The 26,296-nt window shown below is 39.5% G+C and overlaps 1 protein-coding gene and 1 non-coding gene across 6 annotated transcripts in view; one reads left to right on the forward strand and one right to left on the reverse strand.

Annotated features, from left to right (window-relative positions):
- Positions 1 to 3,736: 3,736 nt before the first annotated feature.
- The window catches only part of MYO3B (myosin IIIB), a 577,608-nt gene continuing 555,048 nt past the window's right edge, over positions 3,737 to 26,296 (reverse strand). For all 5 annotated transcript variants that reach the window (XM_066280402.1, XM_066280405.1, XM_066280403.1 and 2 more), the window contains 3 exons: positions 7,664 to 7,770; positions 7,243 to 7,289; positions 3,737 to 6,445 (listed from right to left, as the gene is read on the reverse strand). In XM_066280402.1, coding sequence (XP_066136499.1) covers positions 6,307 to 6,445; positions 7,243 to 7,289; positions 7,664 to 7,770 — 293 coding nt within the window. In that variant the 3' untranslated portion in view covers positions 3,737 to 6,306. The remainder of the gene's footprint in view (positions 6,446 to 7,242; positions 7,290 to 7,663; positions 7,771 to 26,296) is intronic.
- Positions 11,122 to 11,197, forward strand: TRNAP-GGG (transfer RNA proline (anticodon GGG)). Its single transcript has one exon. It is a non-coding gene; the product is annotated as a tRNA-Pro (tRNA).

Raw genomic sequence — 26,296 nt, forward strand, 5'->3', positions numbered from 1 at the left:
TATATATAGAAAACCCCAAAATATCTGTAGATACATTATTGGAATTAATGAGTAAATTTGATGGATCTCAAATATAAAATATCAGTGGCATTTCCATGTAATGACAATGTTTTAGTCTGTTTAGATCAGGAGTCCCCAAATTATGGCCCGTGGACCACATGCGGCCCCCTGAGGCCATTTATCCGGCCCTCACTGCACTTCCAGAAGGGGCACCTCTTTCATTGGTGGTCAGTGAGAGGAGCACATTGACCATCTCATTAGCCAAAAGCAGGCCCATAGTTCCCATTGAAATACTGGTCAGTTTGTTGATTTAAATTTACTTGTTCTTTATTTTAAATATTGTATTTGTTCCTGTTTTTTTTTTTTTTTTTTTTACTTTAAAATAAGATATGTGCAGTGTGCATAGGGATTTTTTCACAGTTTTTTTTATGGTCCGGCCCTCCAACGGTCTGAGGGACAGTGAACTGGCCCCCTGTGTAAAAAGTTTGGGGACCCCTGGTTTAGACTGTTACAACAGAATACTGTAGACTGGGTGATTTCAATAACAGAAATTCAAGAATAAGGTGCTGGCAAATTCTGTGTCTGGTAAGTGCCTGCTTCCTGGTTCATAGACAGCCATCTTTTTACTGTGTTCTAATATGGTGGAAGGAGCAAGTAAACTCTTTGAAGTCTCTTTTATAAGGGCACTAATCCCATATCATAAGGGCTTCACCCTCATGACCTAATAACCTCCTAAGGGAAAACATGAAAATTGACTCTTACTACACACCATTTGCAAAAATTAATTCTGGGTAGTTTAAAAATCTAAATGTAAAAGGCAAAACAATAATGCTTTTAAAGATACCAAAGGGAAATATATTTATGGCCTTGTGGTCCAAGACTTCTTAATAGTCTATAAAAACAAAACACAACTAAACAAAACTAAACAATAACCACCACCCCCCCACCACTAATCAAAGAGGAAATGATAGGTAAGTTGTACTGTTTTAAAATGATAAACTTTTTTTTTCATCAAAAGGTACTTTAAGAGAATGAAAAGACAAGCCACCTAGTGGAGAAAATATTTGCAACACATACAACTAATGTTCAAATGTTAATTGGTTTGATGACTATAGTAGCAACTCCCAAAATATGCTAGCTCTGTTTACTTTCAATTTTATTCAGCATATGGGCATAGGAAAGCATTAGCATTTTCAATTCCAAGGATGAGTGTGTTTAATGTTAAAATAGAACAGTTTTCTAGTTTTCATCATGAGGTTCAAGCAAGAAATATAAATATAGAAGCTTGGGTCTGCTGCTGTGATTCTCTAGAAATTTGGTCAGGCTGTCAAAGATATGACTGTAGAGATCTTGTGGATCAACTGTTTGAGTTTCCTTTAATCACCAACTCAGTTGAACACATGATAAAAATATTATTTCCACCAATGAACTAATTATTTGAAAATAAAAAGGTAATAAATTAAAAATGGGCATGTAACAAAAAAATAATCTAAAATGGCCACCAAACACATAAAAATTTTCTCAATATCATTATTATTTGATGATATGTGAGCTATAATCACAGTGATATTCTACTATGTTCACAAAAATTGGGGGATATTTCAAAATGAATATGACGTGTTAAAATATCCCCTAATTTTTGTGAGCGGTATATATATATATATATATACACACACACACACACACACACACATATATATATACATGTATATATATATACATCAGATTGCCCAAATGAAGAAGACTGATAATAACAAGAGTTGGTGAGAATGCAGAACAATGGGAGCATTGTTATACCACTGGCATGATTATAAATTGGTACAATCAAGAAAACAGTTTGGCATTATCTACTAAAGTGAAGATATGTGAATTTTAGGACCCTGAAATTCTAATCCTAGGTAGATAGCCAACAGAAATGCATGCAAATATACACTAAGAGACATATACAACAATGTTGGTAGTAGCAACATCCAAAATAGCCCCAAATTGCAAACAATTCATATTTGTATATCAATAGTAGAATGGGCAAATCAATTATGGCATATTCATATACTAAAGTCATGAAAATAAATAAACAATATTTACATTCCACAACACAAATGGAACTCACAAATATAACACTGAATCCAAAAAAACCCCCCAAATTACATACTACATTATTCCATTTATATAAAGTTCTCAAAGCCTACCTATAAAAGGAAAATCTACGTATAGTGTTTGGGGATGCATGTAAGTGGTAAAACTGTAAAGAAAATCACGGAAGTGTTTACCATAAAAGTCTGAGCATGCTTATCTTTGGGGTGGTGGGTGGAGTTGGTAGTGATCCGGAAGGAACATGCGGGAGACTTATAGGGTGCTGACAGTATTCTATTCTTGACTGTAGAATAGAGTGGTCACATAGTACTCACTTTCTGATAACTTATTGAGCTGAGTCTTTTATTTTGTGTTCCTTTCTGTACATGTATTATACTTTAAAATAAAGTTTAAAACTGTGGGTGGAGGCATACGTGCAGATGAACTAAAACAGAAGAAACAGCAGCTCAGAACATGAACACCAAGGGTTTGCAGTGAAATTTTAAAATACTGTTCTATCCTCAGAATTATTTCTATTTTGTCCAGCTTCCATTATTCCACTTGTCTTGATATGATCTTTCAGCCTATTGGTTTTTCATGTTATGCAGCCTTACAGATATATTATCTAAAGCCAATGGCACAAAAATAGGTGTTTAATTACATCATTAGAAGTTTAAAAAATAGTCAACAAATTTTAAACATAACATTGTAAGCGTTGGAAGAAGTTAAAACAGAGGAGGGAGGAATTAAGAAAAATGCACTCCTTTCATAGAGAGGAAGAGTAGATATTGTTTAAAACAATATATCATGAATGTAGAAGCAAATTATTCAGAAACATGATGGAAGTCATTAAAAGAATTAGAAATAATTTAAAAAATGCTTGATTCTGGGGGTAGAGACTAAGGTAGGGACATAGAGAAGAAGTGTGCTTTCCATTATAAACTCTGTACTACAGGTATTTTGTTTTGTTTTTGCCATGTGCATATTATTTCAATAAGTCTAACAAGCCATTTATGAGATTCCTGATTGCATCATTCTCATCTACTTGTTTTAAGAATTGTTTTTTGAGTTTGTGGCACTATAACTAGCTCAAGAATAATATCTACAGTCTGTCTTATCTTTGTTGTAGCTAATAGCGAACACCATTTTTAAAGTTCTATTAGGAGTTATTGCTGTGGCAATAAGTAATTATAACAGAGCTTTTAAATTATGCTTATAATTCTATTTCCTTTTAAACTTTATTTATAGATATGTTTTAATTAGAAACAAGAAAGGTATACAATTATGTAATACATGAACTAGTTGGAAGTTATGAACATTTCTAGTCAACAGATTGAAAAGCAGCTAATATTATCAAATCAAAAGTAGACAAATCAATGATAAAAGTGAAATTTCCAAAAGTACTTATATTAACAATAAAGTTAAACTCTATATATTCTATACTTTATATTTAAACAATAAAACGAAGTTCATTTATGTTTCTTCTGCTCTACTTACATACTTTAAAAACATTACCTTTGGGATGAATAAAGATCTAGAAAAAAATCAAGACTCATTTTTTAAAAAGTGAAGTTTGACTATTGAATAACTGGCTTCATTTTTTCCCTTCCCTTCCCTTCCCTTCCCTTCCCTTCCCTTCCCTTCCCTTCCCTTCCCTTTCTTTTCTTTTCTTTTTTTTCCAAGTGAGAGGAGGGGAGATAGTGAGACAGACTCCCGACATGTGCCCCGACCGGATCCACCTGGCAACCTTGTTTTGAATCAACCGAGCTATCCTTAGCACCTGAGGCAATGCTTGAACCAACTGAGCCACTGGCTGTGGGAGGAGAAGAGGTACAGAAGGGGGAGAGGGAGAGGGTGAGAAGCAGATGTTTGCTTCTCTTGTGTGCCCTGACTGGGGATTGAACTCAGGACATCCATATGCTGGGTGGATGCTCTATGTACTGAGCCAACTAGCCAGAGCCTCTTTTTCTTGTAAAAGTATAACTGAGATTTTAAATGCTTCATTTTATTATTTAGGTTTGTAAAATGCTTATTAGAACTCTCCCCTTTAAAATTCTGGAAACAGTTGTTTTTTCTATCTCCTCGTTGATTTTTCTCAAAATCTGAACACTCCCATGTGGACTATCTGCCAAATATTTAAAGTAAAAAAATGTTGAGAACATCTGTTCTAGCAAAAGGGTCTTGTAGGTTTTTGACATCACACAGAAATCTCACATATTGTTTTGCATAGAGCAGTTGCTCAAAAAGTTTTCATATTGAATCATATTGAGTATTATATTTTATAATATAACATCATTACAACAAGACTAGCCCAACCCTAAATGAAAAATCAGAACTTATGGTGTAATGGAAATGATTAATCATGTATAATATATAATTGAAAGTAAATTTCCTGGCCCTGGCCGGTTGGCTCAGTGGCAGAGCGTCAGCCTGGCGTGCAGGAATCCCGGGTTTGATTCCTGGCCAGAGCACACAGGAGAAGTGCCCATCTGCTTCCCCTCCCCCTCTCCTTCCTCTCTGTCTCTATCTTCCCCTCCCGTAGCTGGGGCTCCATTGGAGCAAGTTTGGCCCGGGCGCTGAGGATGGCTCCATGGCCTCTGCCTCAGGCGCTAGAATGGCTCTGGTTGCAGCAGAGCAACGCCCCAGATGGACAGAGCATTGCCCCCTGGTGGGCATGCTGGGTGGATCCCGGTTGGGTGCATGTGGGAGTCTGTCTGACTGCCTCCCCATTTCCAGCTTCGGAAAAATACAAAAAGAAAAAAAAAAAGAAAGAAAGTAAATTTCCTATCAGAAATGTTTGTGTAACTAAGTCCCTCTACTCGTTCAAGAGTGGGCATTTACTGGATGTCGACTTTGTGCCAGGCACTGTGGTAGGATCTGTATACACAGAGATGGATGAGATAAAATTCTTGCAGCCACCCACAGACTACCGGAGACAGCCGACCAGAGAATGCGAAATTACAAAAACATGTGACACGGACTCTGACAGGTCCAAATTTTCTTTCCAACTCACTCCTTTCTTTTATTGCTAAGGTGATGGGGATGTCTCGATAAGATGGAGTAGAGAGGCAAAGGCTTTGTCAGCATAATAATTAGCAAGAGGAGTTCATTTGTCTTATAGAAAGAACCTGGAAATTTCAAGACTTTCCCCGTAAATACAAAGAATTACCCTAGAGCAGGGGTCTCAAACTTGCAGCCCGCTGAACAATTTTGTGCGCCCCGCAGACTAATCCACGAAGTTCAAAATATTTTGGATAAAATTAAGTAAGCCCGTGGATTAGTCTGCAGGCCGCACAAAATTGTTCGGTGGGCCGCATGCGGCCCGCGGGCCGCGAGTTTAAGACCCCTGCCCTAGAGTATGAGACCTTGAGTGTACTCTCCCAGTATGGAGATACTCGGCAATGGAGCGGGGATCATGGAGAAAGGTGGGCAGGGTAGAAAGACCAGCAAAGGGGACGGGTGCCATGGAGAGGCAAGGAGGAAAGGAACTCCTGTATTTTCACGAGGGCAGATTCTGCATGGATTGATGAAGTGGGAAAAATAAAGAAATATAACCAGTGTTCACACTTGGCTTATGGCGAGATTGTTACTCTTAGATGGGTGAATGGATGATGGTTGTTACTGTAGTGGAGGTGTGCTCAGTATCCCCAAGAGACTCATGGTTTGAGAAAGGAAGGGATGACCCACTTCAAGCTGCAGAGCAGATGTGCGGAGGAAAGTGATGGAGGTAGGAGAAAATGGTTAAGAATCTGAAAATTGTTCAGTAAGGCTCCACCATCTGTCCAAAAATACCCCATTGCAATGCCTTTTTTTTTTTTTTTTTTTTTTTTGAGGGGAGATAGTGAGACAGACTCCTGCATATGCTCCAACTGGGATCCACCCAGCAACCCCATCTGGGACTGATGCTCAGTGCTGAGCTATTTTAAGCACCTGAGGCTGATGTGCTTAGGCCAGTTGAGCTATCCTCAGAGTCCCAGGCCACACTCTAACCAATTGAGCCACTAGCTGTGGGAGGGGAAGAGGGAGAGAGGGGGAGATGGAGGGGAAGAGAAGCAAATGGTTGCTTCTCCTGTGTGTCCTGACTGGGAGTTGAACCCAGGACATCCATATGCCAGCTAATGCTCTATCCACTGAGCAGCCATCAGGGCCAATGTGCTTTCTTATTAAACGGCAATTGGTCAATTACCATAATTGTTCTTACCCTCAACAGACTTGAGGGGCAGGAAGTAAAGTTCAGTGCTGTATGGAAGATGCTCCTTTTGAGGACGAGGGAAAAAAGAAAGGGTGGGTTGAGTTGTCTTCCTCAGGGATCGAGTCCACAGGTGACAGAGATTTGTAATATTCATCTTCACCATCAAGCACTTTGACTTGGCTGCAACAAAGAAAAGAGTTTCAATAGAAAAAAAAAAGTCACAGTCATCTCTGGCACAGCTGAAGTTGAGTACTTGAAACAGGGTTGGGTCCTAACACTGGGCAGGGGGTGGGGGGAGGATAGCTTATGGTAGCCCAGCATCCTCTGGCACAGAGGAGGAACTGGAGTCTGATACACAAAGCCTTTCATATACTGATAATGGCCAAATTTAGTGGTATCTGGAAATTGTGATCATATTGCAACTTGATTTAAGTGAATTACCTTGTCTGTCTTTGTCTGCTTCCCTGAGAAAGCTCCCTCCCTGACCTATGCCAGTTCTTAAACTAGTACCGATTACCTACATCATTCCTATTCTCAACTGAGATGCTAACAATTAAATGAACTCAAACTCCTTAGAGCTTTCTGTCTAACCACTAAGGAAATCTCCCTGTACCTTTAAGGCCCAGGAGTGAGGTAACATGGGGGAAGCGGCCTGTTTGCACTGTGTGGAGTTATCTTATCTGTGGGTGAATTTTCTACAAACTGCATGTCTCCACTTATGAGGAAAGTACGATTCTCTGAGAAAATGATGAGAGACAACATTTGCCTTTAGAGGACAATTCCAGCCTTTTCAGGCAGAATAGATTCAAGTTTTGTATACCTGCTACTGTGAAAAGTAGTTTCCAATGTCAATAATAGTGGGGTTATCCCCACTGCATATTTTTAGAAGCCTCTCAAGAAAGTTTTGCATTTTCTGTAATATCACAAAGGACCCCTTCTGTTTACAGTTGCTTAGAACTAAGAAGACAGATATTTACCCAAGTTTTCTTGGCTTCCTCTTGCTCCCTTGATATTCTAGAGTTCCCTGTGGAGAGGGCCAAGAACACACAGTCAAAGCAAAGCAGCAAGTCGTTAATTTTTAATTCAAAGTGATTTTGTGTTGAATGCAAGCAGATGCTGATAATATCAGAAGTCACAGCATAATTTTTTTGATCAAAGGGCTCAAGTGAGCCTGATGAAGCATGCATCTTGCTCGTCTTTGATAAACCACATCAATTATTCACCGTGAAGGCAGACATCCTGACATGAAAGCAACAGATAAAGAGCCTAAGCACATGTTCAAGAGGAGAGCATAAGAGAGTGGGGGTGGGGCTGGAGGGGCTGGAACAGGTATTAATAACAGAATTATTAACTGGAAACAAAGCCAGTGAAACAGCTTTATGACCACTTTGAACTCACATTTAACTGGTTATAGTACATGGTGTCCTCGGGGCTACTCAACATTTTGGGCTGCTGACATCTTCGGCGAGGTGTGCGCTGCTTCTGTGCGAGACCATTTTCTGAATCTGCAAACAAGAGAGCAAAACTTTACTGTAAACCATCTGAGGTTTTGGGAAAATTAAGTGAAAAATTGCTCTTCACATAAATGCAATTAGTAGAAACTCTGTCCCATGTTTATTTTATTGATTTTAGAGAGAGAGAGGGAATGATTTTAGAGAGAGAGAGGGAAACATGGATTTGTTGTTTAACTTAATTATACATTTATTGCTTGATTCTTGTATGTGCCCTGACCGGAAATGGAATCCTGTCACCTTGGGTTATCAGGATGATGCTCTAACCAACTGAGCTACCTGGCCAGAATGAAACTGTGTCTCATTTTAATGAGCAAGTTAGAGCTTTGCTATTATTATGAGAAATAGCCTTAAAAAAACCCACAGACACACAAGGATTGCTGAGTGTAAACAAGAGCCACTGCCTGTATGTAACCTACCTTCATCTTTGGTATCTGAATCAGCAGTCAAGAGTGATAGAAGGCAAGTTGGTTTGTCCACACTGGTGAAGAAGAGGATCAGCCTTTATAGAGTAGAAAGTGCTCTCTTAGTGAGATAACTCGGGACAATGAAGGTGATCTGGGATGGTTTGCACCACATTCTACAGTGAGAGTTCAAAGACATCTGGAGGACACATACTCTTGGGTAGATGAGAAGCAAACGTTTTGGTGGGATACATTTTGGAGGAAATGGCTTGAGCTAGTATTCAGTGAAATGCTTTGAACAATGCCATTGATCCATGTAATTTCTGGAGGTAATGCAGGGGAGAAGGGGAAAGGTTGATTACATGATTTCATGGAGCAGTCTCTCTCCATTAGTCCTGATTTCAGAAGCCCAGACCAAGAGTGCACTGGAGGTAAAAAAATCATGCGTCCAATGAAGTCATGATTTATTTCCCTTTCAAGCAGATGATTTTTGTGGAATCATCTGTCTTTCTGGCACTATATCTGAATCAGGGTTCAGGAGTTCTAACTTCTTGTCATCACACATACACAGCTGCCATAGAGTATTGTTCATGAAAGTCAGAGTCTAGAGAAGAGATATCATTTTCCTGGACTAAGTGTATGTCATAAACTAATTGTTCATAAAAAAGAGTTGGAGATTTACAGTCACGGTTTGACTTCACTAGAGACTCCTACTATTTAAGGAAATTCTGGTGGAATTTCTAAGTGAAGAATGACTCATCAAGGGCCATTATGAACAGTAAATTATCAGTTTTCTAGGTATAAAGTGTTGCATTTTTTCCCCTTGAATGGAAACATTTATATTTGAACAAAGATTATTAGAATGATACAGGATTTTCCTTTAGCAGTTCCTTTTTAAAAACTATAACATTATGTCTTTCTGAACAAGAAACATTCTTTTTAAAAGTCAAAGGTCTAAGTAAAAGTAAGCTCCTTGAAAAAATATTAATTAGCACAGCAAAATGATGTTGCTTGCAGAGGGTTCCAGTAGCCTTAACAGACATCCCCGTGGACATCATCAGGAGCTCTGTTCAGAGGAAGGACTCAGCCTCTTATGCTAGTATCATCCTCAGAGTCTAAGGAATCCAGAATTGAAATAGGTTCCTTTTTCTGATAGTTCCAATATACCTACCTTCTGCTTTTGAAAAATCCATATTCTTTAATATGGTAGGATACAAAGTTGTGAGGGCCTTTTGTGTTATCTCCTTTGATTTATGGATTGATACACAGAAGCATCTAGAGTTGAGGTTGCTGCTGTGAACATGCACTGGAGATCTGGCACCTATCTCTCTCAGACTTTCTAATGTTATAGGAATTCCAACCGTGGCAACTCAAAAGGCTAATCTAAAATAGTTTTGGAGTTCAGCTGGAGTTCAGCCCAGTTTAGCTGGACTTTATATTCATATAGTGTTTATACTTGATCAGGGGCTTTTTTTATATTCTCAACTGGTAATCCTAATATAAGATGTGGTTTTCAACTTCTGCTCTTAAACAACTTGCTGTACCATGGGTGGGTGTTCTTTACCTGATTCTTAGAGGGAATTAAATTATTGGGTAAATTTTTTCAATTAAAAAAATTTCCCCTTAAATGAAAAAAAAAAAACCAGTTGGTGTCTGATCATGTGATATCTATACTATACTAGAACCTAAGTAAGCTGGTGACTGATTTAGCATCAAATTTTAATTTTCGTTATTTTAACTTTACTATCTCCACATTTTATGATGTTTTACAAAGAGTGCTAAAACTTCCAGGTGCTTTGTCATTGGAACAAATCTGAGTGTCACTGATACATGACTAATAAGCGACCAAATAAATAACCGGGAAATGAATCATGATTCAATAAGTGCTACTGGAACAATTTGATAGCAATATGAAAAAATATAAGTTAAATACAGACCTTATAACATTTGTATTAAATGTAAGGTATTGTTAAATATCCTGGGGAAGATAAAGAGAAATAAGACAAGGTCCCTGCCTTCAGTCTTGTAGAGGACACTGAGTTTGAAAATGTTAAGTGACTTACTTAAGGCCAAACGCAAATGCTGCTGAACTCAAATAAGTTTTTTTTTTTAAATTTCTAAATCTTTACTTCTCTCAATAGAACTCTTGATTCTCACAGACCACAATGAATTCCAGTTAAACATTTTAAACATTCCAATAAAAATCTTAGAAGGAGACCCTTGCCTATTGGCTCAGTGGTAGAGCATTGGCACGTGTGGATGTCCTGGGTTCAATTCTCAGTCAGGGCACACAGGAGAAATGACTATCTGCTTCTTCACCCCTTCCTCTTCTGTCTGTCTCCCTCTCTCTGTCTTCCCCTCCAGCAGCCAGGGCTTGATTGGTTCGAGCACATAAGCCCCAGGTGCTGAGGATAGCTCTGGGGAGCCTCTGCCTCAGGTGCTAAAAATAGCTCAAATGCAAGCACAGCCCCAGGTGGGCAAAGCATTGGCCCTAGATGGGAGTTGCTGGGTGGATCCCAATTGGGGGCATGCCAAGTCTGTCTTTCTCCCTTCCTCTCACTTGGAAAAGAAAAAGAAAAAAATCTTATAAGGAAATAAAAGAAATTATTTTTTACTGTGGAAGAAAATATTAGTGACAAGGATGGATTCAATTATATTAAAGTAAATTATTCTACACGTATAATGTATAGAAACAAAACTAAGGTGAGAGAAAGTGTGACAGAAAGATAAAAACAAAAATACACACACACACACACACACACGTCTACTATCTATAATGTGGAAAGCCTGACTAAAGAGAAAGACAGAGAAATATTCATGTATATTGAGATGCAATTATGATACTAGGTATTGAAAACATGTTCTGCCATCCTAACAAAGATCTCCGATTTAAACAATTACTGCTGCCTTTCAATCAATTAGAGTAAATCAAAAAGTCAAGGCCCTGGCCGGTTGGCTCAGTGGTAGAGCGTTGGCCTGGGATGCAGAAGTCCCGGGTTCGATTCCCGGCCAGGGCACACAGGAGAAGCACCCATCTACTTCTCCACCCCTCCCCCACTCCTTCCTCTCTGTCTCTCTCTTCCCCTCCCTTAGCCGAGGCTCCATTGGAGCAAAGATGGCCTGGGTGCTGGGGATGGCTACTTGGCCTCTGCCCCAGGCGCTAGAGTGGCTCTGGTCGCGACAGAGCGACGCCCCGGAGGGGCAGAGCATCGCCCCCTGGTGGGCAGAGCGTCGCCCCTGGTGGGCGTGCCGGTGGATCCCGGTCAGGCGCATGCGGGAGTCTGTCTGTCTCTCCCGGTTTGCTCGTTTCCAGCTTCAGAAAAATACAAAAAAAAAAAAAAAAAAAAAAAAAGTCAAAAGACAGCGTGGGCGAGGCCTCAGGTACACTGACGAGTCCATAGGCTGCACCTCTCCTGAAGTGCAACTTGACAATATATAAGAACAGCTGAACATGTCCCAACAACAGGTTAAACCAAAAGAAAAGAAAGGTGATCTGTATGAAGGTGGATATGATAAGACCTTTTGTAATAGAAAAAGCTAGAAACATAAATATTTAATAATTGAGGAGGAGTTGACTTTGAGTTATACATATGGCATACCATGAAGGCATCAATAAAGATGAATATGGGAATGGTATTCATTGACAATATTTCAAAATCTAGAAAAAGAAGCAAAGCACAAACAGCATATAGCACAGTGATGAAATCCAAACATGCATGCACACTGAGAAGTTTATCATGATTTGTTCTGATAAAAGTTTAAAAGTAAAAGCATCAGTGAGACCTGTAGGATAAAAATTATTCTTTCTTTCAAAAGGTGAAGAAACTATAGCTAAGAAAGACCAAGAAAGTGTTAGGCTGGAAGCCTGAATCCTTGCCTGTTGGTTTTTGAGCCAGTTTGCTTGTGAGTTACAAAATAGTATGGCTATTTGGCAATTACCTAGTTCACTTGACTAGGTTTTGTAGATAAACTGGGCAATCCAAGTTTGAAGATAAACATTAGAATATGAGTTATTTTACTTTGAAGACAATGAAGTTCGTATTCTGAAAGTGGCCAATTTCCACCTCATAAATATTTGTAAACCAAGCCCAACACTCCACTTTGTAATACATGGGGAATACCTCCCTATAGTGCTTCTTGAAAGTATATTATGTCATGAATACAAATTTGAATTTAACATAAGTTTCCCACAGCAAGTGTATACAATGGAGTAAAGATAGTCTCTTTCTTTAATAAATGGTGTTTGGAAAATTGGACAGATACATGGAAAAAAAAATGAAACTAGACCACCAATTTATACCATTCACAAAAATAAACTCAAAATGAATAAAAGACTTAAATGTAAGTCACAAAACCATAAACATCCTAGAAGAAAACATAGGCAGTAGACTCTTAGACATCTCTCAAAGCAATATTGTTGCCCATATATCTCCTCAGGCAAGGGAAATACAGGGCAAAATAAACAAATGGGACTATATCAAACTAAAAAGTTTTGCATAGCAAAAAGACACCATTAACAAAATAAAGAGACAACCCACTCTATGAGAGAATATATTCGTCAATACATCTGATAAGGGGTTAATAACCAAAATTTATAAAGAACTTATAAAACTCAATACCAGGAAGGTAAACAATGTAATTTAAAAAATGGCCAAAGGACCTGAATGGACACTTCTCCAAAAAGGACATGCAGATAGCCAATAAGCATATGAAAACATGCTTAACCTCACTAATCATAAAAGAAATGCAAATTAAAGCCACAATGAGATAGTACCTCACACCTTTCAGAATGACTTTCATTAACAAATCAACACACAACAAGTGCTGGCAAGGATGTGGAGAAAGGGGAACCCTCCTGCACTGCTGGTGGGAATGCAGACTGGTGCAGCCACTGTGGAAAACAGTATGGCGTTTCCTCAAAAAATTAAAAATGGAACTGCCTTTTGACCCAGCTATCTTACTTCTAGGAATATATCCTAAGCATTCTAAAATGCTAATTCCAAAGAAGATATGCACCTCCACGTTCACTGCAGTGTTGTTTGCAGTAGTCAAGATCTGGAAACAGCCCTAGTGTCCATCAGTGGACAAATGCATAAAAAAGCTGTGGTATATTTGCATAGTGGAATACTACATGGCTGTAAAAAGAAGGAAATCTTACCTTACTTACCTTTTTTGACAGCATGAATAGAACTGGAGATCATTATGCTAAGTGAAATAATCTAGGCAGGGAAAGACAAATACCATATGATCTCACTTATATGTGGAATCTAATGCACACAATAAACTGAGGAGCAAAATAGAAACAGGGGCAGGGTCATAGGGAACTGATGGACAGCTGTCAGAGGGAAGAGGGAAGAGGGGCTGATATTAAAGAAGGTGAAGAAATTAGTCCAAAATCATATATACATAACACATAGATACAGACAACAGGCTAGCAATAGCCAGAGGGAAAGGGGGCTGGAGGAAGGGGGAGGGGGCAAAGGTGGAGAAATGGGGGTGGAAAGGGACTTTGCATGGGGCCTGGGGGGCAAAATGCAGCGTGTAGAGGGTGTTATATTGAGTGGGACACTTGCAACCATGTCAACACAATAAATTAAAAATAAAAAGTAAATTAAAAAAGTAGTATGTCTTCTTCCTTTACAAGAATCCCTGCACCTTTTTTTCCTCTGCACCTTATGATTTCATATTTGAGACCTTGGACACATTTCTCTTCTGAATTGTCACAGAACCTGATAAAAAACTGGACCTAAATCTGTCAGAAAATTGGAGAGAGCTGAATGGAGTTTCAGGAGCATGGGTAAATGCTTTCTCTAACCCCAAATCATTACACTTTGTGGCCACACAATTGGCCAAACCCTTGGTGAAAGACAAATAGCTGAATTCAATGGATGACTTCATTATATAACTTCAAACAACTGGCTTGGAAATTTAATATTTCAGTACTCTTTATTGAACATGCAGGTATATCCGAGCTAGAGTAGCCAGATCAAATACAGGGTAATCAGTTAAATCTGAATTTCGGATAACCAATACCTTTTTAATGTAAGTATATCCTGTGTAATATTTGGAACATACATATATTAAAAAGTGATTGGTTGTTTATCTGAAATTCAAATCTTGCTGGGAGTCTTTTTACCCCCCTAAAAGTAGCAACCCTAATTCAAGTACAATTTCAGTCACAACTGAGGCTTTTTGTTTTCTTCTAAGGTCTCAGAGATGAAGAAGGAAATGATGTCCTCTATTCTATTTGACCTGTTGAGTAATGGCCGTTTTGGCTACAAACGCTCTTCCCAGGATTGTCCTCTTTTCATCACCCACTACAGATGTGCCAGTTCTGGTAAATTTCCTAGCAGGATTGCAGTGTGGGAAAAACAACCACAGGGAGGGCAGGATGGGGCTCCAGTCCAATTATCCGGCCTAGGGAAGCACTATGAACGCTAGGCCCCTGAGGAATAGACAGGCAGTGAGCAGGGTTCCTGGGAGGGATCACGCTAAGAGAGCCATAGTCCTTTGTACCTCCTCTGTAGGCCTCCGCAGCCATGGGTACTTTTATTTTATTGAAAGAGGAAAGAATAGAGAAAGAGTTAGAAACACCTATTGGTTGTTTCACTTATTTTTTTTTTAAAAGTATTTTACTCAATTTTTTCTGAGGAAGGAGAGAGAGAGAGAGGAAAGGAGGGAGAGAAAGAGAGAGAGAGAAGGGGGAGGAGCAGGACGCATCAACTCCCATATGTGCCTTGACCAGGCAAGTCCAGGATTTCGAACCGGTGACCTCAGTGTTCCTGGTTGATGCTTTATCCCACTGCGCCACCACAGGTCAGGCTGTTTCATTTATTTATGCATTCCATGGTTGATTCTTGTATCTGCCCTGGCCGGGGATCAAACTTGGCATATTGGGATGACACTCTAACCAACTGAGCTACCTGGTCGGGTGGCATGGAAATATTCTGAGCGGGATGATTGCTAATCTGATTGCCGTTTATGGATGAGGCTTTCCTAGGGTCACTTGCTGAGTAAAACACCCCCTTGACGCATAGTGTTCAGTGTTCTAGATTTACAGATGGCACATCTCAAATGGGGATATGAGATACACCCCTGGGAGGGGGCATTTAAGTAGATTTAGAATTATGCGATTAATTTACAGAGCTCTGTCAACAGTGCATAAAGGGAGGTGTATCATTTCTCTGACCAGAGTTCTCAGGGCATTTGGAGGTGCAGTAGTCCAGCTGTCAGCAGAACGATCTTCCTCCTCAGTGGTGACTGACCATGCTGCATGATACTCCACGGGGCACTATAGGAAATAGCTTCCGGTAAGATGGCTTGGCTTTTCCAGCTCTGTGCTTATTCCCCTCACCACTTCATTTTTATGTAACAAATCTTGTTTTGCAAAGTATTGTTTCTGTTACTTCACCTCACTTTGTGAAGGATAAATAACCCCAAAGAGATAACAGGCATAGAGAGATTAAGAGATCATATGGCAAGTTAGAAGCAAAGTCCAGCTGGGAACTGAGGCTTCCCAAATTACTACTTACAAAAGGGCCCCTGATTTTATATTTGAGGGGTCTCAGGTCTAGGAAGCATGGCTCCCACTGCCAGTCTCCCTTCTGAGCTGGGGCTAGAACTCAGGTCTTTTGATTCTAAATAGCAAGGTCTAGGTCATGGCCTCTGTTACGATGCTTGTTCTTTTACTGAGATGGTTTTATAAGTTTTCACCTTACTCTAACTTCAGGAGGGACTAAGGAATTCAGTGGGTTTTTGTAAAACACACACACAACCAGTAAGAGAGATTTTCTCTTGGGGTGCATGTAATTCAGATCTTCCTTTCTAAGATGAAAGAAAAGCTACAAATTTTCCCAGTTGCCATGTTATGTCATGAGCAATCTTCTTCAAAATTGTAAAACTGCTACAAAGAAAACATCCCTGAGTTAAATTAGTGCCTGTGGAAGATGGTGGAATGATAAATTGTCTACGTGGGATTTTCTTTTTATTAGTTAGAGAAGTGGTAATAATTTCCCCTGAAACTATTTCATAGTTCAGTGTTTGGTACACACTCAATGAAAATGAATGAATGAATGGTAACTATTCACCATTCTTGTTAAGATCTGTTTCACCTATGTGGCCTACTTGTTGCTTCTGTCAGTTGGAATATTATTGCCAAGGCTTCCAACAGGAAGGGGGCCTTTTCTATTCAGGACACCTCTAGTCTAACAAGGAGAAAGATAAAGTCAGTCTTTAAACACACCTATTGTTATTAGAATACTATTGATTATATTTCATGTGCTGTACTTTATATCCCCACAACTCTTCTGTAACCACCAATTTGTACTTCTTAATCCCTTCACCTTTTTCATCCCTAAAATCCCCTCCCATCTTGGCAACTGACAAAATGTTCTCTGCATCTATGAGTCAGCCCGTCAGTTTCTCTTCTGCTTGTTCACTTATTTTGTTTTTTAGATTCAATTGTTGATAGATGTGTATTTAATGCCATTTAATTGTTCCTATATTTTTATCTTTTTTTTTTTCTTCTTAAAGAAGACCCTTTAACGTTTCATGTAATACTAGTTTAGTGGTGATAATCTCCTTTAGCTTTTTCTTGTTTGGAAAGCTCTTTATCTGTCCTTAGATTCCAAATGATAGCTTTTTTTTTTTTTTTTTTTTTTTTTTTTTTTTTTTTACTGGGTAGAGTAATCTTGGTTCTAGGTCCTTGCTTTTCATCACTTTGAATATATCTTGCACTCCTCTCTGACCTGCAGTTTCTTTTGAGAAATCAACTGACAGTATTATGGGAGCTCTCTTGTTGATAATTATCTGCTTCTGGTTTTTGTTTTTTGCTGCTTTTAAGATTTTCTTTTCGTTTTTAAACTTTGGCGTTTTGATTATGTTGTGTCTTGGTGTGGGTCTCTTTTGGTTCATCTTGTCTGGAACTCCCTGTGCCTCCTGGACTTGTATGTCTACTGCCTTCACCAGTCAGGAAAGTTTTCTGTCATTATTTTTTTCAAGTAGGTTTTCAGTTTCTTGCTCTCTCTTCTTCTTCTAGCACTCCCATGATGTGAATGTTGGTGTGCTTGAACTTGTCCAAGAGGTCCCTTACACTATCCTCATTTTGGGGGATTCTTTTTCTTTTTGCTGTTCTGATTGGGTGCCTTTTGCTTCCCTCTATTCCAAACCACTGATTTTATTTATCGACTTTACTGTTGATTCCCTGTAAATTATTTTTTACTTTAGTTAGTATATCTTTTATTTCTGACTGGTCCTTTTTTATGTTGCTGAGATTCCCACTAAGTTCATTAAGCATTCTTGTAACCAGTGTTTGAACTCTGCATCTAGGAGATTATCTCCATCTTGTTTAATTATTTTTCTGGAGTTTTGTTCTATTCTTTCATTTGGGATGTGTTTTTTTATTTCTTTATTTTGGCAGCCTCCCGATGTTTGTTTCTATGTATTAGGTAGAGCTGCTACATCTCCCAGGCGTGGTAGAGTGGTCTAATGTAGACGGTGTCCTGTAGGGTCCAGTGGCACAGCCTCCCCAGTGCACCTGGGTCCTCGAGGTACACTCCCCCTCGTGTGGACTGTGTAAACCCTCTTCTTGTAGTTGAGCCTTGATTGTTGTTGGCATGCCAATGGGAAGAATTTATCCCCACACCAATCAGCTGCAAGGATTGGTTTTGATGCTCAACCACTGACTTCTGATCAACATGGAGGATCAGCTGTGCAGAGGCCTTCCCTAGAGTGCAGGACTTACTTCGCTGGGGCTCTGGTGCCTGCTGAGTCTGGCCCTTGGGAATGCTGCTTGTGGTGGTGGTTGGGTGGTGATGCTTCCACATGGTTGAAACTTTCCACTGGGTGTGCTGGCTCTGGGCCTCCTGGGAGGTGCAGGTCAAGGTCAGCTGCTGCCTGTGTTCTTCCCAGGGCCACTGCCGTGTGCTACAAAGTGATCTGCAGATGGTTACTAGTTGTGCTGGGCTTGGAGGTGTCCCAATGAGGCCAACCTGTGAACCAAGGCCAGCTGCTGTTAGTGCCAGGCCTGGGGCCCCTTAGGAGAGGTACAGGGCATGCTGAGGCCAGATGCTGCTTGTTTAAGAGATTTTAGGAAAATCTGAAGCCTGAGCCAAGACAGGCCATTCATTTGGAAAAGCCAACGGAAGCAACTTGGGTGGGCTTGAAATATGGGTGGGACAAGGCTTCAGGGAATCACCAGGGCAGGGTGAACTGTGTGAACCAGGTTGGTGGAGTCTCAGATATGGCAACTTTCTGCTGGCTCTGTGGGGGCAGGGCTCATCAAAGAAACAATGTCTTCTGCCAGTACTTCTGTCTGGGTAAAAGCTGTCCCTCCAGCTCTTATACTAATGCTGAACAATTTAGTTCCTCTCCATGTCTCTGGTGTATTTCATGCTGCTGCCCCAGTGCTGGAGCTCAGAGGGCATGAGTCCAAGTAAGTCCCTGTCTGGGATTCCAATGGCCCTATTTCCCTTAGCCACAATCCCTGCTGGTTTTTACAGCCAGAAGTTATAGCGACTTCTCTTCTTGGCGCTGGAGCCCTAGGATGGGGGGCCTGGGATCCCTCCCTCCTCAGGGAGACCTCTGCAGCTGAGATCTCTTCCCCAATTTTTATCCATTACATGTGGGTGTAGGACCAGCCTTTTGGTATCTCCATTCATCCTACCAGTCTCACTGTGGCTCCTTCTTTACTTTCTTAGTTGTGGGACTTCCATTCAGTCAGATTTCAGGCAGTTTTGAATGATGGTTGTTCTGTAATTTAGTTGTAATTTTGATGTAGTTGTGGGAAGAGACAAGTAATGCATTTACTTATACCACTATCTTGCCCTGAAGTTCCTAACCTACTTTAAAAATAATATCTTTCTTTTAGAGTTGCATTTTTAAAAATTTTGTAGCCCAGGCCCTTTGGCTCAGAGGTAGAGCATCAGCCTGGTGTGTGGAAGTCCTGGGTTTCATTTCCAGTCAGGACACACAGGAGAAGCACCCATCTGCTTCTCCACCCTTCCCTCTTCTCTCTCTCTCTCTCTTCTCCTCCTGCAGCCATGGCTCAAATAAACAAGTTGGCCCCAGGTGTTGAGGATGGCTCCATGGCCTCATCTCAAGTACTAAAATAGCTCAGTTGCTGAGCAAAACAGTAGCAGCCCCAGATGGGCAGAACATCAGCCCCAGATGGGGGTTGCCTGGTAGATCCAGGTAAGGGTGCATGCGGAAGTCTGTCTCTATACCTCCCTGCCTCTCCCTTGATAAAAAAAAATGTTTATAAACATTTTTATTAAAATATATAGTCGGCATTTAAAAATTTTTTTTATTTAGTGAGAGGAGGATTGAGCCAGGGCTGCAGGAGGGGAAGAGTGTGAGAGAGAAAGAAGCGAGAGGGGGAAGGAGGGCAAAGCAGATGATTGTTTCACCTGTGTGCCCTGACTGGGAATTGAACCCAGGACATCCACACGCCTGACCTATGCTCTACCACTGAGCCAACCATCCAGGGAAGTTGTCATTTTTTAAAGTAAAAAATGAACATGATGTACCAATAAATTAAGCAGTGAAAAGTCCATCTTTTTTCCTATTCCCTTATTTTATCCTCACACTAGTAGCAAATGCTGGAACAAGTTTCTTATCTGTATTCTAGATTAGTTTAAATGGTATCATTTCTAATTGTATGGTATTTCATTTAATAGATGACCCATGATTAATTTATATAATTTCCTATTTGGGGCAATGTTTCTGTATAGTAAGTAATAATTTGAGGAACATATGCATAGTTTGATCTTTGATAATCTACATTATTTTCTTAGAATAAATTCCTGTAAGTGCAGTTATTTTCCAAAGAGTATACATATTTTTAAAAGTTATGATTTGTATTTCCAATTGCCATTCAGAAAGTGTATATATAGAAAATTATACTTCTACCACCCGTAGCTGAAATTACCTGTTTCTTAAAGATGGGGCAGCATAATTAAGAAAATTCTGATAGTTCAATAGATAAAAAATGGCAGGTCATTTGTATTTTGATCTGCATTTCATTGATTACTTGAGAGAGCGAATGTACACACTTTTCCACTTCCCATATTTATTAGCCATATGTGTTTTAGGATTTTACTTTGTAGGAAGCAGCAACAAAGTTCATAGCTCCCGGGTGGACCTAAAATGGATGAAACAACTTTTTACCTACCTGGTGTGATGGGATGGTAGATGAGAGGTCCCACTGGCGAAAAGGTGTAGAGATGCCTATTTTTAAAATTAGCATGTTGTAAGGAAGTATTTCTCAAACTTCTGTCATTCATCTAGCACTTAAACATTTTTTGCTATATTCAGGACACTTGTACTATTGTTTTTTGTTTTGTTTTGTTTTTTTGTATTTTTCTGAAGTTGGAAACTGGGAGGCAGTCAGACAGACTCCTGCATGTGCCCGACCCGAATCCACCCAGCATGCCCACCAGGGGGCAATGCTCTGCCCATCTGGGGCGTCGCTCTGCCGCAATCAGAGCCATTCTAGCGCCTGAGGCAGAAGCCATAGAGCCATCCTCAGCGCCTGGGCCAACTTTGCTACAGTGGAGCCTTGGCTGTGGGAGTGGAAGAGAGAGACAGAGAGGAAGGAGAGGGGGAGGGGTGGAGAAGCAGGTGGGTGCTTCTCCTGTGTGTCCTGGCTGGGAATTGAACCCGGGACTCCCACACGCCAGGCCGACGCTCTACCACTGAGCCAACTGGCCAGGGCTTGTACTATTGTTTAATATTTTAAAAATCAACTAATTTTTTTACTTAAATACATTTCTTTAAAAATAAAACTTTATTCACTACTGTAAATTGAAAAGCAATGCAACATTTGCCATAAGTAGAAGTAAACCCATAAAGAAAATGCAATAAAAACAAAACAATATTATCACACCAGAGCTAAATTCTGTTTCCCACAAAATATTTTGAATACCCACCCCTTTTTTTTGTATTTTTTCGAAGTGAGAAGCAGGGGGGAGGCAGACAGACAGACTCTCACATGTGCCCAACTGGGATCCACTCAGCATGCCCACCAGGGGGCGATGCTTGGCCCATCTGGGGTGTTGCTCAGCTGCAATCGAAGCCATTCTATTGCCTGAGGCGGAGGCCATGGAGCCATCCTCAGCGCCCGTGCCAACTTTGCTCCAATGGAGCCTTGGCTGCGGGAGGGGAAGAGAGAGACAGAAAGGAAGGAGAGCGAGAAGGGTGGAGAAGCAGATGAGCGCTTCTTCTGTGTGTCCTGGTCAGAAATCGGACCCCAGATTTCCACACGCCGGCTGACAGTCTACTGTTGAGCCAACTGGCCAGGGCTCCCCCTCTTTTTTTTTCTAATAAAAAAGGAGCTTCCCCCCCGGGACTTTTTCTTTTGTTAGAAAGAGAGGTGAGTAAATGTGAGAAGACTTTGAGACATACTACCACCACGACTTTCACCTTAACCTGAAGAATTTAAACTGGGAATTGAAAAAGGGATAATTTTCTTTTACATTATTCTGTCCTTTAATGTTGTATCCACACACCATTTAAAATCAACTTGCAAACTACCAACGGCCCAAGTTCCACACTTTGAGAAATATGAAAAAGAAAGAGAAAAGCAGCAGAGTCAGAAAAACATGAGTATGAATCATCTCTAGTCATTGTTAGAGGTCTCAACTGGGTGATGATCACTTAAGTAGGGTTATGGTGAGGAGGACAGATAATATTTGAAAAGAGAAAACGTGGGCCTAAGGCAGAGCAGGTACTCCTAAGGGTTCTTGTAATTCTGGTTATATGGGAGTGGTTCTCCACCCTGGTTGCAGATTAGAATCACCTGAAGGGCTTTTTAAAACTACAGATGCCTTGGCCTCACAGCTGGAGATCCTAATTCAATTGGTCAGGGATAAGGCTCTGACATTGTTGTTGTTGAACAAGAGTCCCTCCCATCTTCCAGATGATTTTAATCTATAGCCAGGGTTGGAAAAACATGAATTTAACCCTTTCCTAAACATTTAGGTTGATTTTGCAAATTAGCTAGCTACCATCTTAGAAAGTTGGCATAGGATCAGAAATGGTTTGAGTAGGCAGAAGGAATTCTGGGAAGGGCAGGCATCCACAGTAGCGGTCCTGATACTGTCACGTATTTGCTTTGTTCTGGAGGCTGTATCAAATGGCTTGAGCCCCAAGCAGATAGTAATTTCCCTGGACTTGGGAAAATTTGCTTATTCTAAGAGAAACATTATTTCTGGTTTTCCAGAGGTATGATGCTGCTCAGTGCTGTTCTTGAGGTTTTACTATGTAAATGAAAGTCAAAGCTGAAAAGCATTTTGACCAAGTGAGACTCTCTTTAAAGCAAAACACAGATACATGTAGGGCAAAAACTCTGGGATCTAAGGAGGATTGAAACCAGTTGAAAATGTTCAAAAGACACAAGCAGAGAATCAGTTATAGAATCAGCAATGGGTTGCCATGTAATTTCTTTCTTTTTGGTTTACTGTACATAGTACTCAGAAGGTTTGTATTATGTTCCCTCTCCCTGCTTTTAGGAGTTTTTTTCATTTTTATTTTCTTTTCCAATTACAGTTTACATTCAGTATTATTTTGTATTAGTTTCAAGTGTATGGCATAGTGGTTAGACTATGGTTATACTTTACAAAGAGCTTTCCCTGATATTTCTAGTACCTTACCTGGCACCACACGTAGTTATTACAATATTATTATTATTTTTGAAATATATATGTATATATTTTATTTATTTATTTATTTATTTATTTATTTATTTATTTATTTATTTATTTTTTACAGAGACTGAGAGAGAGTCAGAGAGAGGGATAGATAGGGACAGACAGACAGGAACAGAGAGAGATGAGAAGCATCAATCATTAGTTTTTCGTTGTGACACCTTAGTTGTTCATTGATTGCTTTCTCATAGTGCCTTGACTGTGGGCCTTCAGCAGACCGAGTAACCCCTTGTTCAAGCCAGCGACCTTGGGTCCAAGCTGGTGAGCTTTGCTCAAACCAGATGAGCCCGTGCTCAAGCTGGTGACCTCGGGGTCTCGAACCTGGATCCTCTGCATCCCAGTCCGACGCTCTATCCACTGCGCCACCGCTTGGTCAGGCTACAATTTTATTGATTATACTCCTTATACTTATACTGTACTTGGCATCCCTGTAACTATGTATTTTGTTACTACAAATCTGTGCTTCTTAATCTCTTCACTTGTTTTACTCTGTTCCTGAAAAACCCTCCCCTATGGCAATCATCAGTCTGTTCTTGGTATCTATGCATCTGTTTCTATTTTGTTTTTTGTTCTTTAGATTCCACTTGTAAGTGAGATATGGTATTTGTCTTTTCTCTTACTGACTTATTTCACTTAACATAATACTCCATAATACTGTAATTCTATTCATGCTGTTGCAAGTGGTAGGATTTCATTTATTTTTTATGACCAAGTAATATGTCCACTGTGTATATGTACCACACTTTTTTATCCACTCATCTACTCATCAGCTCTTGGGTTGCTTTTATGTCTTGGCTATTGTAAATAACACTGCAGTAAGCACAAAGGTATATATATTCTTTTGAATTAGTGTTTCGGGTTTCTTTAGAGATATGCCAAGAAGTGAAATTACTGGGTCATAAGGTAGTTCCATTTTCTTATTTTTTTTGAGGAAACTCCATACTGTTGCCATAATTTGAATATTGAATGCACCAATCTGCATTCCCACCAAGAGTGCATGAGGGTTCCCTTTTCTCTACATCCTCGACAGCATTGTTGTTTGTTGATTTATTGATGATAGCCACTCTGACAGGTGTGAGGTGATATCTCATTGTGGTTTTAATTTATTAATTATATTATATATAATAATTATTAATTAATTCATTCTGATGATTAGTGAGGTTGAGCATCTTTTCATATGTCTATTGGCCATCTGTATGTCCTCTTTGGAGAAGTGTCTATTCAGGCCCTCTGCCCATTTTTTAATTGAATTTTTGGGGTGTTGAGTTATATGAGTTCTTAATAAATTTTGGATATTAACCCCTTATTAGATGTTTCATTGGTGAATATCTTCTTCTATTTAGTAGGTTGTCTTTTCATTTTGTTGATGGTTTCCTTTGCTGTGTAAAATCTTTGTAGTTTCATGCAGCCCCATTTGTTTATATTTTTGTTTCTTTCCCTTGCCCAAGGAGATATATTAGAAAAAATATTGCTAAGATAAATGTCAGACATTTTACAGCTTATGTTATCTTTTGAAGTTTTATGATTTTGAGTCTTAGATTTAAATGTTTAATCCATTATAAATTTATTCTTGTGTACAGTGTAAGAAGGTCTAGTTTCATTTTTTGCATGTATCTGTTCACTTTTCCCAACACCATTTATTGAATAGAGTATCTTTACCTTATTGGATTTTCTTGTCTTGTCATATATTAATTGCCCATATAGGTGTGGGTGTATTTCTGGGCTCTCTGTTCTGTTTCATTGATCTATGGATCTGTTTTTATGCCGGTATCATGCTGTTTTGGTTACTATAGTCTTATAGTATAGTTTGATATCAGGTAGTGTGATACCTTCAACTTTATTCTTCTTTCTCAATGTTGCTGTGGCTATTTAGAGTCTTTTGTGGTTTCATATAAATTTTGGGGCTATTTGTTCTAGTTCTGTGAAATATGCCATTGGTATTTTAGTAGAAATTGCATTGAATCTATAGATTGCTTTGAGTAGTATGGGCATTTTAATGATGTTAATTCTCCAGGTATAGGTCTTTACCTTCTACTTAAATTTATTCCTAGATTTTATTTTATTTTTTTTGATGCAATTGTAAATGTGATAATTTTTATACTTTCACTTTCTTATAGTTTATTTTTGGTGTATAAAAAATGCAACTGATTTCTGATTTGTATCTTGCTCCTGTACTGAATTCATTTATCAGTTCTAGTAGTTTTTTGGTGAAATATTTAGGGTTTTCTATAGACAGTTCATGTCTTCTGCAAATAATTAGTTTTAATTTTTTTATTTTTTGTATTTTTCTGAAGTGAGAAGCAGGGAGGCAAACAGACAGACTCCCGCATGTGCCGGACTGGGATCCAACTGGCATGCCCACTAGGGGGCAATGCTCTGCCCATCTGGGGCATTGCTCCAATGCGACCAGAGCCATTCTAGTGCCTAAGGCGGAGGCCATGGAGCCATCCTCAGCACCCGGGCCAACTTCGCTCCAATGGAGCCTTGGCTGTGGGAGGAGAAGAGAGAGACAGAGAGAAAGCTGAAGGGGAAGGGGGGAGAAGCAGATGGGCGCTTCTCCTGTGTGCCCTGGGCAGGAATTGAACCCAAGACTTCCATATGCCAGACCAATCATTTACCGCTGAGCCAACTGGCCAGGGCTAGTTTTACTTCTTCCTTTCCAATTTGGATGCCTCATATTTCTTCTTTTTGTCTGATTGCTGTGACTAGGACTTCCAATACTATATTCAATAATAAGGTTGGACATTATAAAATAAAGAGGACATTTCTGTCTTGTTCCTGATCTTAAGGGAAAAGATTTTAGTTTTTTCCCATTGAGTCTGATGTTAGCCATGAGTTTGTCATATATGGCCTTTATTATGTTGATATATGTTTTCTCCATTCCCATTTTACTGAGAGTTTATTTTATCATAAAAGGGTGTTGAATTTAGTTAAATGCTTTTTCTGCATCTACTTATGTAAACATATAATTTTTAGACTTCATTTTGTTTATGTGGGCTATCACAGTACTTGACTTGTGAATATTGTACCAACCTTGCATCCTAGGAATAAAACCCACTTGATCGTGGTGTATGATCTTTTTAATGTGTTGCTAAATTCAGTTTGCTATTATTTTGTTGAGGATTTTTGCATTTGTGTTCACCAAGGATATTGGGCTATAACTTTCTTCCTTGATAGTGTTTTTATCTGGTTTTGGATATAAGATAATGCTGGCCTTGTAAAATGAGCTTGGGAGTCTTCCTTCCTCTTGAATTTTTTGGAGTAGTCTGTGAAGGACAAATGTTAGTTCTCCTTTGAATGTCTGGTAAAATTCACCCATGAAGCCATCTGTTCCAGGGCTTCTGTTTGTTGTGAGTTTTCTTTATTTCTGCTTGGAATTTGTTGGTTGTAATCGATCTGTTCAGACTTTTTGTT

This window comes from Saccopteryx bilineata, chromosome 5 (assembly GCF_036850765.1).
Source record: "Saccopteryx bilineata isolate mSacBil1 chromosome 5, mSacBil1_pri_phased_curated, whole genome shotgun sequence".
Taxonomy (NCBI): Eukaryota; Metazoa; Chordata; class Mammalia; order Chiroptera; family Emballonuridae; genus Saccopteryx; species Saccopteryx bilineata.